This window comes from Neoarius graeffei, chromosome 9 (genome assembly GCF_027579695.1).
Source record: "Neoarius graeffei isolate fNeoGra1 chromosome 9, fNeoGra1.pri, whole genome shotgun sequence".
Classification (NCBI taxonomy): domain Eukaryota; kingdom Metazoa; phylum Chordata; class Actinopteri; order Siluriformes; family Ariidae; genus Neoarius; species Neoarius graeffei.
In genome coordinates this window covers 33,286,130-33,310,824 of record NC_083577.1, presented here as the reverse complement: position 1 = coordinate 33,310,824, position 24,695 = coordinate 33,286,130, and the positions used below count along the sequence as shown (strand labels likewise).

The window sequence follows — 24,695 nt, the reverse complement described above, 5'->3', positions numbered from 1 at the left end:
TTTGGAACAAGCTGGGCTTGGGGTAGAGCTGTACCAGCCACTCCCTCCCTCCTGTCCCGTTCATACACAAACTTCAGCATACACACGCGCGCGCGCGCGCACACAGCATCACGGAGACCTTCAGGGAAGCTAAAAACTTTGGCCTGTGGTGCACACGGCCTTGTTAAACATCAACATGCAAACATTCGGGAGATATTTTTATCTAAAAAGCGTATAACTGAGCAGTTTAGGGTCGAAAGTCCGATACCAGGTCTCTAGCAGCATTGGGATTTGAATTCATAGCCATCTGGTAGTTATTACTGAGCTCGCACACCTTCAGTGAGTCAGACAAGTGAGTCGCAGCCTGTATGGCCAAGGAAAGAAAAAAAAGCCCTGACCAGTGACTACTGTCAAAGAAATTCCCAGAAATTTCACAGGAACTCTGCGATCGACCTTGAATTCAAGCGCCAACCTGTAAATTATTATTTTCATTTTCAGTACTCAAAAGTCTGGACCTACACTACCGTTCAAAAGTTTGGGGTCACTTTGAAATGTCCTTATTTTTGAAAGAAAAGCACTGTTCTTTTCAATGAAGATCACTTTAAACTAATCAGAAATCCACTCTATACATTGCTAATGTGCTAAATGACTATTCTAGCTGCAAATGTCTGGTTTTTGGTGCAATATCTCCATAGGTGTATAGAGGCCCATTTCCAGCAACTCTCACTCCAGTGTTCTAATGGTGCAATGTGTTTGCTCATTGCCTCAGAAGGCTAATGGATGATTAGAAAACCCTTGTACAATCATGTTAGCACAGCTGAAAACAGTTGAGCTCTTTAGAGAAGCTATAAAACTGACCTTCCTTTGAGCAGATTGAGTTTCTGGAGCATCGCATTTGTGGGGTCGATTAAATGCTCAAAATGGCCAGAAAAATGGCTTGACTAGATTTTCTATTCATTTTACAACTTATGGTGGTGAATAAAAGTGTGACTTTTCATGGAAAACACAAAATTGTCTGGCTGACCCGAAACTTTTGAACGGTAGTGTACCTCCTCTTTCACTGGTTTTCTAAGTAAAGAGAAACGACAGTCCATCATTACTTTAAGACATGAAGTACCTAAATTCATAAAAGCAAAGAAAAAAAAACCCCACTACATTAGAAGGTGTCCCCAAACTTTTGACCAGTACCCCCCACACACACACCACCGTGCTGCTGAATTCTTGATTCGGCTTGATCAGGTGGTGATTTACTCAAGTTTTCTGAAAGGAGTCTCCAGTGTCAGTGCTTTGTAACAGTCTAAAGGGATCCTCCAGCAGATTTACTCTTAAACTTATATTAAGTATTTGTAGATTTCAACAGTCAAACATTCATTTCCGGAGACCAAATAGTGTTCTAGAAACATTTATTCTTATTAAAAATACCAGACAGGCCTACTGCGGAAGTGATGTATGCGGCGACGTGGCTTAGTGGAAAGTTGGCGCGACTCCGCTGCCTAAATCCTCTGCTTACATCGTGGTTGTTAGTTTTACAAGTATTTTTAGCAAATTCATAGATTTTTAAATAAGTAAAAAAAAAAAAAAAAAAGCATGCCTCATTGCACAGCATATAAATGCCAAAATGATGCTAAAAAGGAGGACAAGAAGCTATCTTTTCACCGTTTACCTGGCCAGAATCGGACTGTTCGCAAGAAATTGATCCATGCCATCAGAAGACCTCAAAACAATCTGCCTGCAGTGCCCGACTTGCGCTCTGAACATTTTGAATCCTCCTGTTTTGACGGAATTAAAAGCAAGATTAACAGGGGCTTCCAGAATAAAAAGAAAAAAAAAAAAAGACAATGCCGTGCCAACAATATTTGCCCATCGTTCAGCTCCAAAAGTCCACCAATGCAGTGTTGAGCGGCAACAGAGACACCACCACTGGGAGGTTAGTTTCGACTTTGTTCTACCATGATTCTTTGTAGTATACTGTACAGGGGCGGCACGGTGGTGTAGTGGTTAGCACTGTCGCCTCACAGCAAGAAGGTCTGGGTTCGAGTCCCGTGGCCGGCGAGGGCCTTTCTGTGCGGAGTTTGCATGTTCTCCCCGTGTCCGCGTGGGTTTCCTCCGGGTGCTCCGGTTTTCCCCACAGTCCAAAGACATGCAGGTTAGGTTAACTGGTGACTCTAAATTGAGCGTAGGTGTGAATGTGAATGGTTGTCTGTGTCTATGTGTCAGCCCTGTGATGACCTGGCGACTTGTCCAGGGTGTACCCCGCCTTTCGCCCGTAGTCAGCTGGGATAGGCTCCAGCTTGCCTGCGACCCTGTAGAACAGGATAAAGCAGCTAGAGATAATGAGATGAGATACTGTACAGGGACGGATCCAGCCCAAGAATCTGACCAATGCACATGGGCAAACATTTTTTTCACTACTTTTACCACATCGCTATGGATTTTCACAGAGGCGTAGAGCACGCCGAGCCTTTTCTGAAGAAGGCAGCCACGGCCCGCGATGACCACAGATCAGCCCGGTCTGTTGGTTGAGCGTGGTTATAGCCCATGTAGCCGGCTAGCGGTAAAGTAAACAAGCGCCCCATAATTGATGCCAAGTGGTGCGTATACATTTCTGCACGTGCATCGATCTGGATCCATCCCTGGTAGATTATTGGCGGTTTACCTGGTGAATTTTAATTGGCATTACGATGCATTGTAGGCTCTTCAGCGTATACTGGAAGAAAATACGGGTAACAAAGAAAACACCGACGTTAAAGAACGGTCACCGACGGATCAAGAGACGGAGCACTCCATTGAGCTTCAGGTACGGTCGACTACACTCCAGAGAAGAGAATTATTCAGAACGTTTTGTATGAAAGGCACTCATTTGAAATTTCTCAAGTTTTATTTCATGGTAGTTTCACTGATGTGCTCGGAACGTGAATCGACCGGAAAGAGGGATATTGCTGTGCAAACAGATGAACCAGTCAGTGTTGAAATCCAGACAGAGACTTGTCTTCGAAGACAAGGTTATCCAGCGTTCTTTGTTGGGAGATGAAAGCGTCTCATTAGATAATTCGCTCAAACTCTACTTGCAAAACCACAACGTAAGCAGAAGATATAAACAGCCGAGTTGCTCCAAGCTTCCACTAAGCCACGTTATGGCATACATCACTTCCGCAGTAGGCCCGTCTGGCATTTTAATTTAGGAAAAATTAATTTTTCCTCGAACGCTATTTGGTCTCCGAAAATGAATGAATGACTGTTGAAATCTACGAATACTTTTACTTAATGCAAGTTTAAGAGTAAAATCCGCTGGAGGATTCCTTTAAGGTAAAGATTTTCTGTTCATTTTGATCTTCTGCCTCCGTTTGTTTGCCTTTTCCCAACATACAAAGTAGTGAATATATTTTGATGAAATTTGGAGGAAAGGTGGACCATTGGCCAAGGAACACTCGAGTAGATTTTGACGCCGATCCGAACATGTATATGAATCCAGGATCCAGATGTGTGCACGGATCCTGGATTTTTTTTTTTTTTTGCTGTTCCCAACGCAAGTCAAAAAGTAGTCAACGGATCTGGCCGAAATTTGGTGTACAGCTTTAGTATTATCCTAGGTTCAAGTGATTGGATTTGGATATTGATATATAGCTTGGTGGACACATGCACCCTACTGAGTGTCCTAGTTTTCTGTGGAAAAAAATCTAAGAATGAAAGACATTGCAGATTCTTGGCAACATGGAAACCTGTATTTTCGTTTAATAACTTCAAGATTGGGGGGAGGGGGGGCTGATGAGGTAATATTTATTTATAGCAACTATATAGTAAGAAAATCACAGAAATTTGTTTCACTGGCATTCCACAACATTAAACGTAACTATAAAAATAAAAGTATTGTTGTAATGGGAAAATGTAACTGTAGGTTTCATGAGGTAAGGAGTCTGGGTGCTGCTTATGAACCTGGGGGTTTGTGAATTCGTGCAGGACGGTGCAGGATGCTCGTCCAGGCCCCAGAGAGTTGGCATCATGTATAAAGCATCTCGGCGTGCCTGCAGGAATTCGCACAAAGGGCCCATTGTGCACTCCAGTGAGCCACGGACTCCCAGTTCACATTGTTCTGCTGAGGTCTTTCTCGCGATCTGGCTTCCGAGGCACAGCTACATTCCACAGCCTGCTTCCTGCGTGCCGGTCATCAGATCAGGAGGGTAGAGAGACTGAAGAAATACAGCTCTCGCTGCCATGTCTTGTGAATGCTGGAGCCTCAACATGTGACCAGGCTCCTCTTCTGAAGAAGGATGAGACGTCAAATTAGTGAATCACAAGTGTGCTGTGGAGCCAGCCACATACTGGGTCAGGGGTAGTGATGTGGTGTTTAAGGGTACTTTAGATGCATCCCATGGAAACCCTTTGAGAAGAAATGACGCCTTTAAGATACACAAGCAAAGACAGTAAATATTTGTGCAGCTGGAGATATTTACAGGCAGGCTTTTATTTCTTTTCTCCATGTTCCTAAGCTGAAAAAGAAGAGCTCTCGCTTTCAGCAAACAGCAGAGTGATGGGATCTATAAAAGCTGCGCTGGCAAGTTCAACTTGGGAGCTCTTGGGCTGTGAATCGCTGACTCAATTCATTCAATCTGATTTAACGGCATCCAGCAGGTCAAGCAGAAAACCGACCCTGGGGTTCTTTCACCAACTTGGAAAAGGAAAACTTCCTACACTCGAATAATCTATGAAGGATGCTTGGGTCTAGAAGAGCTGTTGTAGGAAAAAATGAACGCCAACAAGAATCACAGTTACCACCGGAGTTTTTAGCACGATCCTAAGTGTTTTAGTCCTTTTATAGTGAGGACTTTCCATTTATTCAACTTGTGTGTGTCGTATAAAAGAACATCACATTGCACATGTGCTTGATTAGTTTACGGTTACACTTCATGTTGTGGAACGTCCAGGAGATAATAGAGTTCCTGTGAGTATTAACATGACATCAGCTACACACACGGTCCATCACTAGTCCCTCTCGAAAGGAAAGAGATACCCAGGCTTTCGTCTAAACCGGGGAACAGGGGCGCTGCGCCCTCTTACTCTCGGCGTGCGCCCCCTTACCGAAATGCCGATTGAACCCCAAGTCACACTTAGACCATGCACTTATATGCTACTGCACAACATGCAGTCTTTCTCAAAACGATCTTTTCTCCGTGAAAACATCCCAGCAACACCACGTGACAATGTGTCTGATCATCAAATATGTTATAATTACTCCAAAAATATTCCAATCATAGTAGATACACCGCCAGACGGTGCAAAAACAATCCGAATTGGCGTTTTCCAGACTGAGGCGCCATGTTTGTTTACTTGTCACAGCTGCTCTCGCGAGATTTGACATGGGTTACATACAAAGGTCAGCTGACTTGTAGAGCGAGATTACTGAATGACTTTTCACCCACCGGCACGGGAGCTTTTGACAGAAGTAGTTCGCGAGTTGTTTTTGTTGACACTTGGGCATTTAAAGATGTCCTCCCGCGGCACGAAGCGGAAGAAAGCCAAAGACTGTCCGGGGCAGAAGATTACTTCTTTCTTTTTCAATGTTGACAGACAATTTGTTACAATTTCCCTTTCAGATAGCCTCAGAATGTCCCATTGTAGCCTCAATTTTTCAAAGGCTTTGCACGGCGGAGAGGGGGGGGACAACCGGCACCATCCCCCCCCCCCCCACCCGCTTCGCTCCCTCGCCATGGTGAGCACCCTCATACTAAATTTTTCTAGAAAAAACCCTGGATACCTGAAACCTCAAAGCAGTGCTGTAGTCGAGTCACTAAACCTCGAGTCGGAGTCCAGTCTCGAGTCCCCAGCGTTCAAGTCCACTATTGATCTGAGTCGAGTCTGATGCTGCGTTCATGTGCTATGGGAAGATGATATTTTCCAGTTGGGAAGTGGTATTTACCAGTGTGTTGTGTTCACATGCTTTTGTTGACAAATTAAAGATGGTGGACCAGATTCAGAATCAGGCCTGTTATTTGGCTAAAACAATTATAGATTGCCTTGTTCATCAGCTGCAGCAGGAATACGAGTTATCAAAAGTCAAAAGGTAAATAATGCTGATTTTTTCCTGATCATGACAAGTAGAGATTTTCTTAACACATTGAATGCCACGCTCGCCGCCATGTTGAAAGGTTAAAGTTCATCTCATCTCGGCAACTCGTGTATCAAAATTTTCTACGAGTTGCCCAGTGGAAAATACCACAAGAGGGGGCGTTCATGTGTGCTTTCCATGTCAGCGTTTGGTATTTACCATAATTCCCATAGCACATGAACGCAGCATGAGAACACGACTCCACCTGCACCATTTGACGGTGGTTGTTGCTGCCCTTATGTGAAAAACAATTTACGGCGGGCGCGTGAGAGCCGTTCCCGAGAGTCTATCCGAGTCCTCGTCTCCTATTTACAAGTCCGAATGCAGTTAATGTACAAGTCTGAGTCTTCAGTGCTCAAGTCCGAGTCAAGTCACAAGCCCAGTCACAAGCCCTTAAAATTAGGGCATGAGTCGAACTCAAGTCTGAGTCCCGGACTCGAGTACCACAAGCCTGCCTCAAAGTGCTCAGTCCAAAAGAAACATTACTGACCGTTACAAAGCACCGACGCTTGACATTCTTCCCATAAATATTCAATAGAAAACTTCATACGTAGAATTGTACGTTTTCTGTTTAAATAACAGATTTCAAAATCATTTTATTATGAGGCTTAGAATATGTAGAGCATTCACCATTTAACCCCCTGTGAAGGAGTTGATTTGTTGCGAGCAACGTTGAGAAAACGTTTATCAATAGCTCCGGACCGATCAGATTTAAAAATTCAACAGCACTTTATTTAAAAAACGACAGCTCAGGAGGACATTTAACTTACGTTAAACTGAAATTCGGATTTCATAAGCGTGATTTAAAGCAACATCAATCAAGTCTGTTGCAGGACTTAAAAGGAGCCATTTTATTAAAAAAAAAAAAAAAAAACACCCCACCCATTTGGGTATCTGGAGTTTCGACCAACCCACAAACTCTAAAATAAGACATCCAGTCAGTTTCTTTTGTGCTGCCTATTTCACAAAACACGTGCTTCAACAAGCCGGTCAGATTTGGCGCCGCCTTTCTATGTCACAAATGGAGCTCATTAGAATTATACGACTCCATCATCTGAGCATCTCCACTCACGGATTGAGAACTGCCTTTGTGAATGAATATTCATGAGGAAAGTGCCATCTGATTGGTGGGAGAAAGAGGTAGGTGGGGTTGAGCAACAGAGGTGGACAGTAACAAAGTACATTTACTTGAGTACACCGAGTAACTGTACTTTATTTTATTTTTTTGGAAACTTATGACTTCACTACATTTGAAAGGCAAATACTGTACTTTTCACTCCACTACATTTCTATCAAGGTCCTCGTTACTATGAAGCGGCTTTGAAAGTAGATGGTTTTTTTCCCCCTTTTCTTTTCTAAAATGTGATTGATTTTTTCGCAGGTGACACTGAGACAGTCTATCAGTAATCACTAGGGTCACGTCACGTCCATAGACCGGATAAAATCAAGTTCAGTGATTTCTCCGCAACATTATTTAACACCATCAGTTGATGGCAGAATGGAAGGAGGCGTTTTTTCTGAGGAATGCATGCACCCATGGCTTTACCTAGAACCCATGTTTCAGTTTTCTGAAAGGATTAAAGATTCGTTGCGTTTTAAATGTTTGCTGAAAACGAACCACATCACGCCCTACAAAAACTCGCCGTCCGACCTGCGGAAGCGTATTGAGGTATATAAACGTTTTATTCCAAGAGAAAGCCTGCAGTGAAATTGTCTGTGCTTTTAGAGCTAGCGATAATGTTGCAATAGCTGTGCAGTCTGGTTAGTCAACTGACTTTCTATGGATTTGCCCGCCAAGTTGCCATCGCCTTGTCCACGGCTAACGCTAACACACAGCTCGTTAACTTGGACACTCTTGGGCTACATCCACACGACAACGGCAACGAGATGTTATTTAAAAATATATCGCGTCCAAATGGGCAACAATCAGTAAAATATCAGGTCCATATGGCAACGCAACGCTTGCTGAAAACGATGCAATACACATGCCACACCTCTAGGGGCGCTGTAAGACGGTCCCTTCGGAGACACCAGAACAATAGAAGTAAGGACGCATGCGAATAAACTATTATGCGCGAGACTTCATATTAGCCACAAAGTCAGGAAAATCTGTTTGTAAAATTACATTATAATGACCAAATACAATGAAAAGTATTTTTCCAGTCTCACCTGTGAAAGGTAATCCCATGTGATCTCGTTTGGACAGCAAACCTGTTGGTACAGTTAAACGCAGCTAATCTTTATTCTCCACTTTGACCTCTCCAAAATGGCGGCGAGGATGACACATGATTCTACGCGGAAGGCGGCGTCTTTAATGGTCCGGAATAAATTGAATGCTACACGTTGATGGATTAATTTGCTGTTTCTCACCTGTGAAAGGTAATCCCATATGATCTCGTTTGGACGGTAAACCTGTTGGTACAGTTAAAACGCAGCTAATCTTTATTCTCCGCTTTGACCTATCCAATATGGCGGCGAGGATGACGTATGATTCTACGCGGAAGGCGGCGTCTTTAATGGTCCGGAATAAATTGGATTAATTTGCTCCTCTACGCCCTTTTTGAGGAATGTATTGTCGGACTTAAATCAACATCTGAAGAGGTGAGATCGCTCCTTTTTTCCCCTATTTTTGCTGGCGGGATTGCACCATTACACAAATATTCACAGTGAAAATATTTTGTAAGCGCGTTTCATGAACCAAGTTATAGGATTTGTTGACAACTCGCATCGCAATGAGAAGATCATTGGCACTACTGGTGTTAAGAATCAGACCATTTCATAAATGAATATTTTGCTGTAGAGCTGCAGTGTTTGTACAATTGCATCTTTTTGCTTCACTGTCACTATTCTGCTTCTTGCATTACTACTGTGAACTAACACTGAACATAATAATAATAATAATAATAATAATAATAATAATAATATCCAAGCTCGTGTTTCACTCTCACTAGTGCTCTGTAAGGCTTTTTCCTGGTGATATTCGTTACACTTCTACCCGGCGTGAAGCACTCACAGTCATGTGGTTGTGACGTCATCGTAAACAAATCCGTTCTACTCATCCAAACGACTTCACAACGGCAACGTTGCCAGATCTTTCCACTCTGGAACCCGTTCTCAAAAAGATTGCGTTTTGGGCACCCAAAACGCCGGTGCCGTGTGGACGCTAGGCCGAAACGATAAGCAATTGTATCGGAGTCACCTGAATCCGTTGCCGTGTGGACAGGGCCTTAGTTAGCATGTAAAAACAGTTACGCTAACATGAATAACGTTAACTTATCTGAAGTCCTTTCAGAAACGTTTTAGCATAATCTTGCCAAATAAACAATGTAGAAATCTTTATTTTCTAGTAACGTTAGCTACCCAATATGATTGAGTTTGAAAAGAGTTTGCTAGGATGTCAGGTGGAGTGTCACTGACTAGCTAGCTTAACGTTAAACCACCATGATGGCACAGCATGCGTTCATTTTGTGAATTTCACATTTCTGTCTTTGGTAACGGCGTTAGGTTTTGTAAGCGCTGTGGCAATAATACAATTCATTGACAGAAAATGTACTTTTAAAAATACTTCGTATTAAAAGCAAGTACTTCAGTACTTTAACTTAAGTAAAAAATTGACTGGACAACTTTCACTTGTATCGGAGTAACATTTGACCAGTGGGATCTGTACTTCGACTTAAGTAATGAAGTTGGGTACTTTGTCCACCTCTGGTGAGCAGTGGCTCATTAACATCTAAAGGAAAAGACGCTCAAATGGGTGGTTTTGAACAGGGCTGTTTAGGCAGTGTGAGAAGGGAACTGTGGTGCCTTGTGGGATTTTGACCAAAGCACGTCACGGAGATTTCATTAAGACCTCAGGGAACTGTGTCAACTTGTGGAAAAGGAGGTATAATGTGTCACCTTTAAACCTTCTGAGAAAGCACGTCTGATAGACTGGTGTGATTAAACAAAAAGGTATTATTAGCTTCAACCCATCAGGTTTAAAGTGCATATCACGGGTAAATTCAGGAGCGAGATCAATGTAATTCTCCTATTTTATATTACACTTTGGTTAAATATCTGTAACATTTTGCATTTTGAGAGATTTTTTTTTTTACCTTGCACAATACCAAAAAAAAAAAAAAAAAAAATCAGTTGAAATCAAGCCATTTGAGGCGAATTGGTCCACCTCTGAAAAAACTTGGCATTTGGATTTCCCGGCAAACACTGATTTTCGTGACGTCGCATGCGGAACGCCTCCCTCTGAATCCTACGTCAGCGCTGGTTTGTTTATGAGAAAACGACCTGGTGGTTTTCTGCAAATTTCTTCAACGTTATTGCGTAATTATTAAAATGGTTAACAGATGTATCGTAGGAGGGTGTAGCAACACCAATCTTGATGGGATTAGTACTCATCGTCTCCCACATTGCGCTCAGGTGACAATCCCATATTTCAATGCAAAATCGCGAGCTGCTAAACTTGGTCTACACAGGCTGTGCACTGAATCCGTGCAAGCTCTCGCAGCCTGCTGGCGCTTCCGCAGGTAACGTCACGAATCTGGCTCCAGACTCCCTTGGGATTTTTCCAGACGCGTTTTATTTTTTTCTGCTGTAGACAGACGGCCTTGTGCAAAATTACCCTTCTGGATGAGTGTGTAAAGGGACATACTTTCATATAAAAAAAAAATTTGGTCCAGGATATGCACTTTAAAAAAAGGGAAGGTTTACTCAAGGAGACGAGCCTGTGTTAGCTACTAATCATTTTCACTTGGATTTATTTGCTGACAGTTGAATATGAATAGTGTATGACTGGAGCATAAAGTACTTCCAGCCTAAGCTCAGTATGTTCTCCATTATACACTCACCGGCCACTTTAATAGGAACTTGTTCTTGAGTCTAAGATTCCTGTTCTTGGCTGCAGAAACCCAATGTGTTCTTCTGCTGTTGCATACCGAGATGCTTTTCTGCTCACCACGGTTGTAAAGAGAGATTATAAGAGTTACTATATCCTTCCTGGCAGCTGGAACCAATCTGGCCATTTTCCTCTGACCTCCCTCATCAACAAGCCGGCGTTTCCACCCAGAGAACTGTCGCTCATTCGATGTTTTTTATTTTCCACACCATTCTGTGTAAACTCTAGAGACTCTTGTGTGAGAAAACCCCAGGAGATCAGCAGCAGTTTCTGAAATACTCAAACCAATCCGTTTGGCTCAAACCAACACCCGTGCCACAGTGAAAGAAAGTCACACTTTGAGATTACGATTTTTCCTACGCTGATGTTTGAAGCAGTGTTGCAGTAGAGTCACTAAACCTTGAGTCCGAGTTCAGTCTCAAATCCCCAGCATTCAAGTCCCGAGTCATTAAAGAAATTTCGAGTCAAGTCCACTATTGATTCGAGTTGAGTCCGAGAACAAGACTCAAACCGCACCATTTGACTAGGCATATCAGGTGAAAATTAAAATTCAAGACAAATCGTTTAAAACTGCTCTCATCGAATGCAGAACATAAACATTTTAATTCTGTAAAAAGTATCATTTCTTGTGAGATTACAAATCAAAGATTGAAAAAAAAAAGGCTTAATTTTCAGAAAACTGCTGTAATATTCTGTATTTGGATCACATGGTCCAAAATGGGCCTCATTAACCAATGAGATCAAATGTTTTTTTTCTTAATAATTTTTCTATTCAAGATACTTACAAGGAAATTGGCAGGCAGACAGATTGTTCTATACTGAAGACAAAGTTTGAAAAATTAGTAAAAATTAATTCATAAAGATTATGCAAATTAGTATTTAATTAGTATTGATCATGCTAATTAGGTAAAAATGTTAAATCTGTACACTGTTCTTCAAAGTTTCACCAAATGGCTTTATTTGTGCAATATAAAGCTGATCTTAACTCATTTATATATCACAAAGAAGGAGAAATCAATATTAATTACAAAATCTGCATAAATAAACATTGAATGTCATTCACATCTACCATTCTCTATCAATTTTTTTAAAATAAATAAATAATTTAAAAATATTTCTAAAACCCTATTTGTTCTCTGTAGAGTTTTGTATTTCTAAGTAGGGCCTACTAGTGTTTATATTAAAGAAAATAAATTATTTCAATTAATATTCACAACTTTCAAGGCGAACCTCGAAAAACCTGCGCGATCCACAGCCAGTAAACAATTCACATTAACTGAACTGAAATTGACACTGGGGCGACACGGTGGTGTAGTGGTTAGCGCTGTCGCCTCACAGCAAGAAGGTCCGGGTTCGAGCCCCGTGGCCGGCGAGGGCCTTTCTGTGCGGAGTTTGCATGTTCTCCCCGTGTCCGCGTGGGTTTCCTCCGGGTGCTCCGGTTTCCCCCACAGTCCAAAGACATGCAGGTTAGGTTAACTGGTGACTCTAAATTGACCGTAGGTGTGAATGTGAGTGTGAATGGTTGTCTGTGTCTATGTGTCAGCCCTGTGATGACCTGGCGACTTGTCCAGGGTGAACCCCGCCTTTCGGCCATAGTCAGCTGGGATAGGCTCCAGCTTGCCTGCGACCCTGTAGAACAGGATAAAGCGGCTACAGATAATGAGATGAGATATTGACACTCGCGTTTCTGACTTCCGGTTTTTAAAACCTCATTCTGACCACCAAGATCTCACTATTTTTCATCAAAACTACTGCACAGCTATATTCTAAAATAGTTATTTACATGAATCAGTTTGATTTGAAAAAATAAGTAGGTAAAGCTACGAAAAGTCACTTCAAAGTTTCCCGTGAATCATAACATCAAAACTAGCAGACGGAAAATTTTGCTGAATACTTCAATCAGAAACAGTGAGCGAGAGAACATCCCTATAAATGTTATCTGATTGATATTCACGAGTAATCCAGTCAGAAACTGATCAGAAGAGAGAGAGCCTGACCGCTTTCCCGTGACTCAAAAAGCACCGGCAGTTTCCTGACGTCCTGCAAGCAGAGTTTTTTTTTTTACTCTGTTGTACCAACTTCAACCTGCTGTTACTCCCAAGGTCCTGAACAGATCTTAATGAGATACATTTCTTTGGAAAGCAGAGATGAGCTTTTTAATGATCATATTCATGATCGAAAATATTCAAGATTTAAGCAATGACAGATTTGGAAACTTAAATGAGTGTCTACATGCACAATTTTCACAGCACGGCCAGCTTGCGTCTGATCTGCCTAATTTGACGGTGGTTTTTACTGCCTTTCTGTGAAACCGTTTACGACATGCATGTGTGAGTCTGCGTGGCACGCGCTGTCCGGCACGCGCCTGAGAGTCTCTCTGATGCACGTGTCAAGGTGTACAGACGTGACACTCTTGCATGAAATTAGTACAAAAATTAATGCAGATATAAAATATCTTATGCCAAATTATTACGGCATGTTACAAAATTAAAGAAAAAACCCGAGTCCTCGTCTCCAGTTTACGAGTCCAAATCATCAGTGCTCAAGTCACGAGTCCTGGACTCGAGTACAACAAGAAGCCTAGTTTGAAGAGAACATTAACTGAAGCTCTTGATTTGTATCTGCATGATTTGATGCATTGTGCTGCTGTCAAGGGATCGGCTGATTACAGAACTGCATCAAACAGTGTATGGATGGATGGATGGTCCTAATGAAGTGGCTAGTGGGTGTAGATTAAAGGGAATCTCAAAACAGGACACACCCAAGAACTCTGCAAGTGAAAACAGATTTAGACATTGGATACGAGGGTGTAGGAGCCTTTATGCGCAGCTTCAAAAGGAGCCCTTTTTGGCCCTTAGGCACTTTCTTTTTAAACGGTTACAAAACATGATTTCCTCAGGTATGACGTGTTCGATCAACATCACTTTTAACCAACACATACATACAGATAGTCATCAACTTACGACTGCGTTTGGTTATGACTGACCGGTCGTAAACCGATCTGGTCGCAAGTCGGCCTATGTTAAATGAACGCAAGTATATTGTGATGTGTAATGATATTGTAATCATCTTAAAGTCTTATTTTATCAACATTTTCTTATTTCATTACCTTGGCTCATTATTTGGTTTAAGTCAAACACTGCATACTACACTGCGTACAGTACAATTCGCTTAATATGTGCAAAGCAAAAAAATACGAAATACAGGTGTGAAAAATAGAAAACATTTTAGTTTGAAACATACCAAAATACAAATGTAAAACATAGCAAAATACAAAACTTAGTGACCGCTGGCATCACTGGTGCTTGGCTGTGGGTCGTCTACGTCATCATCAGCTGTTGCAGCGCTCGGGCTGGCAGGAGGATTTGCTCGTTTCATAAACCAGGAGCTGGGGCGGAAACTGTATGACGGAGTGCGCGAGGGAGCGCGAGAGAGACTGCGCATGTGCCTGGAGCGGAAACTGTTGTATGCGGCGAGAGGCTGGATGTTGGGCGCTGCCGGGAGCTGGGGCGGAAACTGTCATATGCTCAGCTAGCTCAGCTGGGAAACACTTGCCAGTCATAACCAGACGGTCGTAAAGTCAATCGGTCGTAAGTCGACGACTACCTGTATGTATGTAATATTATATATAAGGGGTGGGACCAGATTTTAAAAAATAATCAAATTAATTACAGGCTTTGTAATTAATTAATCTCAATCGCACTACCGTATTTGCCCCAAAAGCAACATTTATTTTATCTAACTAAATATGTGAAGAGTTCAAATAATACACAGACATGATTTTTAGATTCAAGCTCATTTAATGGCTGTAAACAATAAATTGCATTTCATTTTGCAATAGTAAACAAAGGTAAGGTCCCTGTCCAAAACTGAAGAGACTAAAGTTTCAGTGCCATTTTACTAACCATTTTAGTTGTTACCTTCTGGATCACACGCCGCAATCTGCAATACATCTCGTAGACCCTTGTCTTCTACCACCGATAGCGGTCTGCAGTCCAGGGCAATCCACTTGGCCAGCGTGTTCGTTAAATTTTCCGACGTTGCCCTGCTCATTTTCTTCTGGAATCCAGCCATTTCTTCGAGTTTGCACTGCTGACCAGAACTGCTACCTCGAGCTGCAGCTGTTTCAGTAATCGCAGTGACATGCTTGGCATTTAAGTGGTACCGTAAAGTTGACGAGCTTCTGTGATGAGCAAACTCCTTTCTGCACAGTTTGCAATAAACTGTGGTTTTATCAACAGTTCCATCGGGTCGTTTTTTGAATATAAATTTACCGTCCAGCAGACCCGGCGCGCTTTCAAGCTCCATTGCTGTAACTGGAACTGTGCGCGTCAGTATATTTGTCGCACCATAACACGGTGCACTAACAACGGTTCCGGGTTGTTTGGCATGCAAACTGCGATAAAATGCGTTCATATTTTTAGCGAATTAATTTGTTTGAAATTAATCTTAATTAACCCGTTAATGTCCCACCCCTAATATATATATATATATATATATATATATATATATATATATATATATATGAGTGATTCCACGCTTATGGGTACTGAAATGGGGACATGAACTTATTTTTAAAAATTCACCTAAAACCATTTCTTTTTTTTACCATCAGGTCACAAAACATGTAATCTTTAATGAATGATGTGTTAAAAGATAACTTTAATTTTCTGAGATGTAATAAAAACATATTTATATGCCAAAGTCAAGCCTATGAGTTCCAAAATGATGTCTGTTCCATTACTTCTGTTACGACTGTCCATCTCGCGCCTGTTACAAATTAATTACAATCTCGCTATATACCATGTTAATCTTATTGAAAGAATGTGTATGTTTATTCTACTACACATGTTTATTAATTATATTTGCTAAAACATCACCTTCCTATGTTTCAAAAAGTAATTCTACATTGTTAAAATTGAGAATATATATGTCCACAACACTTCTGTTACGTTCTGACTTTGGCATATAAATATGTTTTTATTACATCTCAGAAAATTAAAGTTAGAAAAAAATTTTTAAAAAAAATGAAAAAAAAAGAAATGGTTTTAGGTGAATTTTTAAAAATAAGTTCATGTCCCCATTTCAGTACCCATAAGCGTGGAATCACTCATATATATATATATATATCTCCACAATTCTACAGTCAGCCACCACTGTCAAGACAAAGAAAGTGATTTCTAACCATATTCCTGGATCTACAGCCCGTTCCTTGAAAAACTCCTGCTATCTAAAGGCCAATTTATGCTGACAACCCAGTCCTCGCAGACGGTGTCGCAGACAGCGTCTGCGTAGCCCCCCACCTTCGCAGACGCTCTGCGCGCACCTCCCAAAAATTGTGACCACCGCAGAAGCCTCGCAGACAAGAGGGCTCTGATTGGTCCACTCTACATCCGCTGTACACGCACTTCCGCTTCCCTACTTTCCCGGTTTGTTTTGTTTTCATGACCGGCATTTTTAAAAACACGAGTGAAGATGGAGCAGCACGAAGAGCGGTTGATTGAGGAAGTACGTACATCTATACGACTCCAGTTCTAGTCATTATAAAAAAAAAAAAAGTTCTAGTCATTATAAGTAACCGGAGGATAAACACTCCACTAACCACACCCACCAACTACTCCTAGCAACTTTGCGCCCCCTTGCGTTGTGCCGGTGAATAACATCACGGACGCCTATACTCCCCGCTCAACGATAAATTACAACTGTCTGCGAAAAGCTATCTGCGAAAGCCTTGTCGCAAGAGCATGCAGAGGCCTTAATAGCATCAATGTGCACCTGCAACTTCTCAGACAAAAAAAAGCTTACTCTGCATCTCAAGATTTGGGACCATATTTTGTAGTTTGTATCCACAGCTACCAAAAATGACCGGTCAGTCAGTCAATTACAGTTACCGGAATGGATAGCAGGTTAACAAACTTTTGGAATGGCATTCCCAAAGCCTCAACCCGACTGAAACCGCATGGACTGTGCTCGAAACTCGGGTCCGTGCCAGCAAACCAACAAATTTAATTTCAACTCTACTAATTCTGCCAAGAAGAGCGGTCAAATATCCAAACGAAATTCTGCCAGAAGCTTGCTGATCGCGACCAAAAGGTCAAACTTGTCAAGGGATATTTAACCAAATATTAGTTGTGCTGTGTGTATTTTTGACTCTGTATTGATTTAAAAAAAAAACAAGATAAATGAAAACTTGTGCACCAGAGTCTTGGGGTTTTTTTTTCTTCCTTATTAAAAGATGCGTTGTACAGCAGTTCAAAGAAAATCACTGAAAGTCCAATACTGCCATAACATTCATGTCCCTGTATGTAAACTTCTGACCACAATTGTACATAGCTTCCAAAACACTCTGTTCAGTTTTGATGAACTGTACTGTAGAGCTCCATATTAAACTTCTGAATGGCGTATCTGGGAGCAGCTCAGACGTCGAAGGTAACGGACAGCATCAGACAGCGGGGACTGATTAAAAGAAATACTGGTCAAAGATCAAGTCCTCGTAAAAGAAATCCCCTTATTCACCTAAAAGTGAAGAACTGCACCACCACGTAACTCTTATTCACACACACAAGACTGAAAAGCTGGAAAACTCCCAAGCTTTTTTTATTTTGTGAGAGAGAGATATCACACAGGACTAAATATGACTAAGTGTGATTAATAGTGAAAGACGGTCGCAAATCAGCTGCCGAACAAAACATGCTGTCTAGACAAATGGTTGTCTTAACAGACCAAAGACTTGATGTCCGATTAAAGAGCAACTCCTCAAGATTCCTATCTACACACTGGAACACCCCCCCTACACACTGTTCTAGCACTCTATAGTTTCCAACACCACAGCTGCACAGTAAACTGCTTCACCTCGAACTCCTGAAACAGCAGCAGCGCTCCAGCTAAAACACGACGGCACGCAGTTCATATATCGTACATCAGAACGGGGGGAGAAAATGCCGTCGTGTCCGTGACCTTGACCATGGGTTTGAGTGTTTCAGAAACAGCTGAACCACCTGGAATTTTCATGCACAGCAGTCTTCAGGGTTTACACAACATGGCGTGAAAAACAAAAAACATCCGCTGAGCAGGAGTTCTACTAGCAGAACTGCCTTGTGGATAAGGGACATCCAAGGAGAACAGACAGATTGGTTTAACCAGGCACGAAGGCTACGGTAATTCAAACAAGACAACTATTGCCCCTTTTCCACCAAAGCAGTTCCAGGGCTGGTTCGGGGCCAGTGCTTAGTTTGGAACCGGGTTTTCTGTTTCCACTGACAAAGAACTGGCTCTAGGGCCAGAAAAACCGGTTCCAGGCTAGCACCAACACTCTGCTGGGCTAGAGGAAAGAACCACTTACGTCAGCGGGGGGGGGGGGGGGGGGGGGGGGGAGTTGTTAAGACCAACAACAATAACAAGACCGTGAAAAATCGCCATTTTTAAGCGACGAGAAGCAGCAGCTGTACAAATGCGAAGTCATCCATTATTATTATTATTGTTGTTGCTGCTTCTTCTGTGTTGTTTTTGCTTCGATATTCACGCCAAGGTTTATGCAAACGTAGCGACGTAACTGACGTATACAGCGACGTAATGACGTGGCTCCCCTTAGCACCGCAAGCTATGGAAAAGCAAACTGGTTCTCAGCTGGCTCGCAAGTTGAACGAGTTGTGAACCAGCACTGGCTCCGAACCAGCCCTGGAACTGATTTGGTGGAAAAGGGGTAAGAGTCATCTATATCCCCCGCCCTATATACCAAGTTTCAAGATATTATTTGTCAGATTTTTCAAGTTCTGCTGCAGGAAACCAACCCTACCTCTTTACACTGACCTCAGCAGCCCATGGCATAAACCCACTTTTGGCATACTTTTTTTTCCAAAAATCCAGAAGAGCAAAAGGCACCAGTTCACATGTTGCTTGATATGTATACAAAGTTTCATGAAGGTATCTTCGGTAGTTTTAAAAGATATTAGAGATGAAAGTGGAGCAAAGAAAAAAAAAAAAACCCTGAACTTTTAAAAGTCAAACTAAGATATGGAGGGGCAACAACCCCCGAAAACATTTTAACAACAACACGCAAAACCCTGCATTCTAGTGCATTTTAGTACTTATTTTCACTAAAACAAGTTATAACTTAAGCCTTTTTCTTTCATGTACATTAATGATTAACGTCAAAAATATCAAATTTAATTCCTCTAGTTAATGAGTAATTTTCAGGAGTACATTTAGAAAACGCGGTGATTTTCCTGCTACACAGTTCATTACTTTGAAAAAAAAAAAAAAAGACGGTTGAAGGTAAACTCAGCAAAATCCCAAAACAGTCCTGTTAAAAAGTAAAGGTCTGTTAGAGTTTCTAAAGCTTTCAGGTTTCAATGTTGGGGACATTGAGCCTCGTTTATCAATCTTTTAGTAGAGTTTAGCTTCTGCAAACGCATAAGTGAACTAAAAATTTCCAATTCAGATTTATGCGCGTTGAAGCCAATTGTTTACATTAGTTCGCATTATCGGTAAATTTAAACACCAATGAATACCAAATTTCTCAGGGGCGTAGCTAGGATTTTTCAGGGGTGTGTGTGTGTGTGTGTGTGTCACACACTGACTGGCAGCCTGAGTACATTATGTAACAAAATTATCATTGCTAGTTTTAGGCAGCTTAGAAACCGGCTCTTCCATTATTGCTGTTTCTTCCACGTTTTCCTGATGCTGTGTTCTAGAAACGGCACTAAAACTTAACTTTGAAACCACAAAATGCAACTTTGATGGGAAATTGCTTACCTCTCTTCACGTCGAAAGGAGGAGGAAAGTTTTGCTTGTTTTGACATGGCGAATTATTAACACAAGAGAAAATACTCGTAATTCGCAACTAAAAAGACTGCAGCTACACTGGCAGCTTGAACAGGCTTTCTAGTGCGATTGTGTTGCGCTTGCGCAGAACGGTGTCAGTCCTGCGCGCCTTAGCACACGCACCTGAAGGCGCGCGCGCCTAACGAGCTCCAGCACGCGCACCGTTAACAAAGAACACCTGTCTTTAACCAATGAACTATGTTTGGGCTATTTAAGGACCACGCCCATGCAAGGATGATGCGAAGTATTACGCCGCGTCTAGGAACGTGAAAAACCCTAAAAATAAATTTCTCCATTCGGAAAACTGGACAGTTTCAAGAGTTTTGTCAAATATCCAGATTTCCGGGTATTTCGTCATTAGCGGAAAAAATCCGAAGGAATTTTCATGAAAATCTAAAAATCCGGAATTCCGGGAAAATCCGGAACACTTTCATGACTAAGATATGGCCCAGAAACAAAAACGTGACCAGACGGATGGAACCCATTTCAATATCCCCCACCAAACTTTGTTTGGGCGGGGGATGATAACCACTCTATGCAACCACAGTGAGAAAAAAAAGCATGGACATGTTAAAACCTTGAGATGGATGGCTACAGCAGGCAGGGATTTACTAAAATTGGAAAGTTAAACATTTGGGAAACCAACCCAACCCAAACCAACCAACACCTGGTCAGATGAATCTCGATTTCTGCTGTGAAACAAATATGTTAAGTTTAGAATCTCTGTCCAAAAACATGACCCAGTCCACCTACTGGAATAACACTAAAGAACAGCACTGAAGGCAAAACAGGGCAGCACGGTGGTGTAGTGGTTAGCGCTGTCGCCTCACAGCAAGAAGGTCCGGGTTCGAGCCCCGTGGCCGGCGAGGGCCTTTCTGTGTGGAATTTGCATGTTCTCCCCGTGTCCACGTGGGTTTCCTCCGGGTGCTCCGGTTTCCCCCACAGTCCAAAGACATGCAGGTTAGGTTAACTGGTGACTCTAAATTGAGCGTAGGTGTGAATGTGAGTGTGAATGGTTGTCTGTGTCTATGTGTCAGCCCTGTGATGACCTGGCGACTTGTCCAGGGTGTACCCCGCCTTTCGCCCATAGTCAGCTGGGATAGGCTACAGCTTGCCTGCGACCCTGTAGAAGGATAAAGCGGCTACAGATAATGGATGGACGGATGGACTGAAGGCAAAATGTATTCTTTTAAAATGCTCAAGCTGTACAGCACAAAAACCAGAAAATACTCCTACAATAGGAAAATAATCATAAACAAGCGCCACCCTGCTCCTGTCAGAAACATTCTGAATTTATGGAGCAGATTTATTACAAGTTCAAAACAAGTTTTCTGGAAACTTTCTTGCTCCAGGCAATGATAGAGATAAAAGGAGGACAACAAGGAACTTCACAGATTCACTCTCTCACAAAGAGAAAAAAAAATTGTTAACGTTAAAAACTTTAATCACCCTTTTAACAAAAAGAGCATGAATATTGAAAAAAGTTTAACGAAAAGAAAGAAAGGAAAGAAAAAAAAACCTACCCACATATTGGAAAGTCCTGACAGACTCATAGACTCATTGACTATTTAAATACTCATTGACTACTGGCCAATATGAAGTGGAGGACATACAGTATTTCTGATAAAGAAGAAGCTTAACATGTGTCAAAATTGTGACCGTTCATTTCCTAAACAACGAGTCAAAGTGAACCGCATGAGCCAGATACATCTGCTACGATCTGCAATCCAACTGGCGCTGCAAGAACATTTCTCACTTTATAATACAGAGACATAAAGCTTATTCCTGAAATGTACATATCAAGATACACTTTCCAAACTAGGGAATGAGAAAACACAAAAGAGACTCTGGGATCCCGACCCAATCACAGCTCAGTTGTCCTTCTCGACCACACCTACACTGCTCGACACTAAACAGAAAAATTGCCCTTACCGGCAAGTCGACGCTGACATCCGTGCCATCCAGCAACGATACTCGGCAAGTGATAATAGACGTGGCATCTCCAGCTGCAGGGATGTGCGTTTGTGCACGCTGGGCTTCCCGGAGCCGAGCTTTCTCAGCATGCTTACGGCCAGAGCGCCGGCCCAGAGTCCGCCGCAGGAAACGCAGCATGACTGTGCGCTAATGGGGTCCAACCTGAAGAAGATGATAAGAGAAGAATGTGAATTTCAACGCCACCTCTACCCACATACACACACACACTCTACACTGGGCTGGAATTATGGCTTCTACTTCGAGAAGGCATTGCTTTTAATTTTAAGTAACTATATAGAGCTATATAATGAGTCATTTGGGATTCAGGAAATAAAGCAAAATCAGAGGGGTCTCATCCCACTTTTATTAAAAAAAAAAAAAAACACGACCAGAGATAAACTACTATACTAAGATAGTGCATATAAAACAATAATATTTCAAAATACATGTATTTTTTGCTCATGCTCAGCTACAGGTGAAATAGGTAATTCTGGCAGCTAATTTGTCAGCCTCGCTTCCCCCGGCTTCCCCGTCCCCACGCCCCCACTCGGGCTCGCTTCCCCGCCCCCACTCGGGCTCGCTTCCCCGCCCCCACTCGGGCTCGCTTCCCCGCCCCCACTCGGGCTCGCTTCCCCGCCCCCACTCGGGCTCGCTTCCCCGCCCCCACTCGGGCTCGCTTCCCCGTCCCCACTCGGGCTCGCTTCCCCATCCCCACGCCCCCACACGGGCTCGCTTCCCCCGGCTTTCCCGTCCCCACGCCCCCACTCGGGCTCGCTTCCCCGGCTTTCCCGTCCCCACGCCCCCACTCGGGCTCGCTTCCCCGGCTTTCCCGTCCCCACGCCCCCACTCGGGCTCGCTTCCCCGGCTTTCCCGTCCCCACGCCCCCACTCGGGCTCGCTTCCCCCGGCTTTCCAGTCCCCACACCCCCACTCGGGCTCGCTTCCCCAGCATCCAATCCCCAGTATCCAATCCCCCATCTGCTTTGCTTCTCCGGCTTCCAATCCCTAATCAACATTATTTGTCCCGCATGCGCACGTCTCTGTTCTTCATTTTCAAAAGAATGGCTCTATTTACACATAATGAAAGCAGTGATTCTACCTGTAACCATTTCCTTCATGTTTATTCCCTTCTTACTACCACTGCTTCTTCGCGTCTGCATTTTTGATAGAAATTACAGCACTTTGTAGGCACTTAGTTTGTTGTGCCGTGATCCAAGACTTCTTTCAATTAGAAAAATGTTGCAATTTATTAATTTTGAAATTCTATTGTAAATATTAAAAAAAAAAAAAAACTTTTTAAAAGATATGTACACTACCGTTCAAAAGTTTGGGGTCACTTTGAAATGTCCTTATTTTTGAAAGAAAAGCACTGTTCTTTTCAATGAAGATCACTTTAAACTAATCAGAAATCCACTCTATACATTGCTAATGTGCTAAATGACTATTCTAGCTGCAAATGTCTGGTTTTTGGTGCAATATCTCCATAGGTGTATAGAGGCCCATTTCCAGCAACTCTCACTCCAGTGTTCTAATGGTACAATGTGTTTGCTCATTGCCTCAGAAGGCTAATGGATGATTAGAAAACCCTTGTACAATCATGTTAGCACAGCTGAAAACAGTTGAGCTCTTTAGAGAAGCTATAAAACTGACCTTCCTTTGAGCAGATTGAGTTTCTGGAGCATCACATTTGTGGGGTCGATTAAATGCTCAAAATGGCCAGAAAAATGTCTTGACTATATTTTCTATTCATTTTACAACTTATGGTGGTGAATAAAAGTGTGACTTTTCATGGAAAACACAAAATTCTCTGGCTGACCCCAAACTTTTGAACGGTAGTGTAAATAATCATCATGATGCAATGAATATGCAAATTAGTTCCACGTCATCTGGAGACTGTCAGCTTGTTTTTTAAGTGTCCTGAGGACTTTCCCCTGAAGAGCTGGGAGCTCTGTGTGTAATGCACCTGAAATGTAGCTCACTGAAAAAGACAGTTAGTTTTATCCAACCTGCTGCTTCTAAGTTTTAACCTGTCATCCATAAACAAGAATCCATTCTGCATAATCAAACCCCTGAACACTAAACACAGCAGAGTTAACAACAAACAAATAACCAGTTACAGTAAACACTGCATTACTGCGCAGCACAGAAATCAGAGTTTAAATCACTACCTGGCACGCGTCCAAAATAATGCATCAAACATAATGAAGAAAAAACATTTAATTTAGGATTTTTTTTTAAATATATATGTTAGCTTCTATAGCTGCTTACTGAGTCGGACACTAAAAGCGCTCGGAGCTGCTTTTAATACAATACAAAGCGCGTTGTTCTTTTCCCAACCGTATTAAGACAGACCCGCCTCCTGTGCGATGGTTGGCTAATTAGTCACCTACAGACCGCTCCAGCCAATCCTAGCTCAGAAACACGGACCCTCCTCGCCAGCCGCAGCAGAGTAGGCGGGGCTTGGTTGGAGTACGGGTGGGGAGAAATATCGCCATAGCAGCCTGGAGCGATTCCACTTGTGGATCCAGAGATATGGAGACAAAGCGGTACTTACAGCAGCAGCAGCAGCTTGTCTCAGTCCCGCAGAAAACCACAACCCTCTCACAGCACCGCGCTGCAGTCCGCCATTCCAGCACTCAGCCTCACACTGTAACACACAGCTCATACAAACTTCCACCTGATTCCTCCAAGTCCCAAAGCTGGAGGAGGGTTAACGCTCCCTCCTCCGGAAATGACGTCATACAAATCCCAACCAGTGGATTTAAAGGGTCCGCGTTGGGAATAAGGATTTTTTTTTTTTATTGTTTCTTCATCTCATCTCATCTCATCTCATCTCATTATCTGTAGCCGCTTTATCCTGTTCTACAGGGTTGCAGGCAAGCTGGAGCCTATCCCAGCTGACTACGGGCGAAAGGTGGGGTACACCCTG

The 24,695-nt window shown here is 42.5% G+C and overlaps 1 protein-coding gene across 6 annotated transcripts in view; it reads right to left on the bottom strand.

The window, feature by feature from the left end:
• The window catches only part of epb41l5 (erythrocyte membrane protein band 4.1 like 5), a 151,282-nt gene extending 126,799 nt beyond the window's left edge, over positions 1–24,483 (bottom strand). For 5 of the 6 annotated variants that reach the window (XM_060929323.1, XM_060929326.1, XM_060929325.1 and 2 more), the window contains exons 1-2: positions 24,321–24,483; positions 21,726–21,929 (exon numbers count right to left, since the gene is read on the bottom strand). In XM_060929323.1, coding sequence (XP_060785306.1) covers positions 21,726–21,905 — 180 coding nt within the window. In that variant the 5' untranslated portion in view covers positions 21,906–21,929; positions 24,321–24,483. The remainder of the gene's footprint in view (positions 1–21,725; positions 21,930–24,320) is intronic. The other variant, XM_060929324.1, reaches the window with a different exon arrangement.
• Positions 24,484–24,695: the final 212 nt, after the last annotated feature.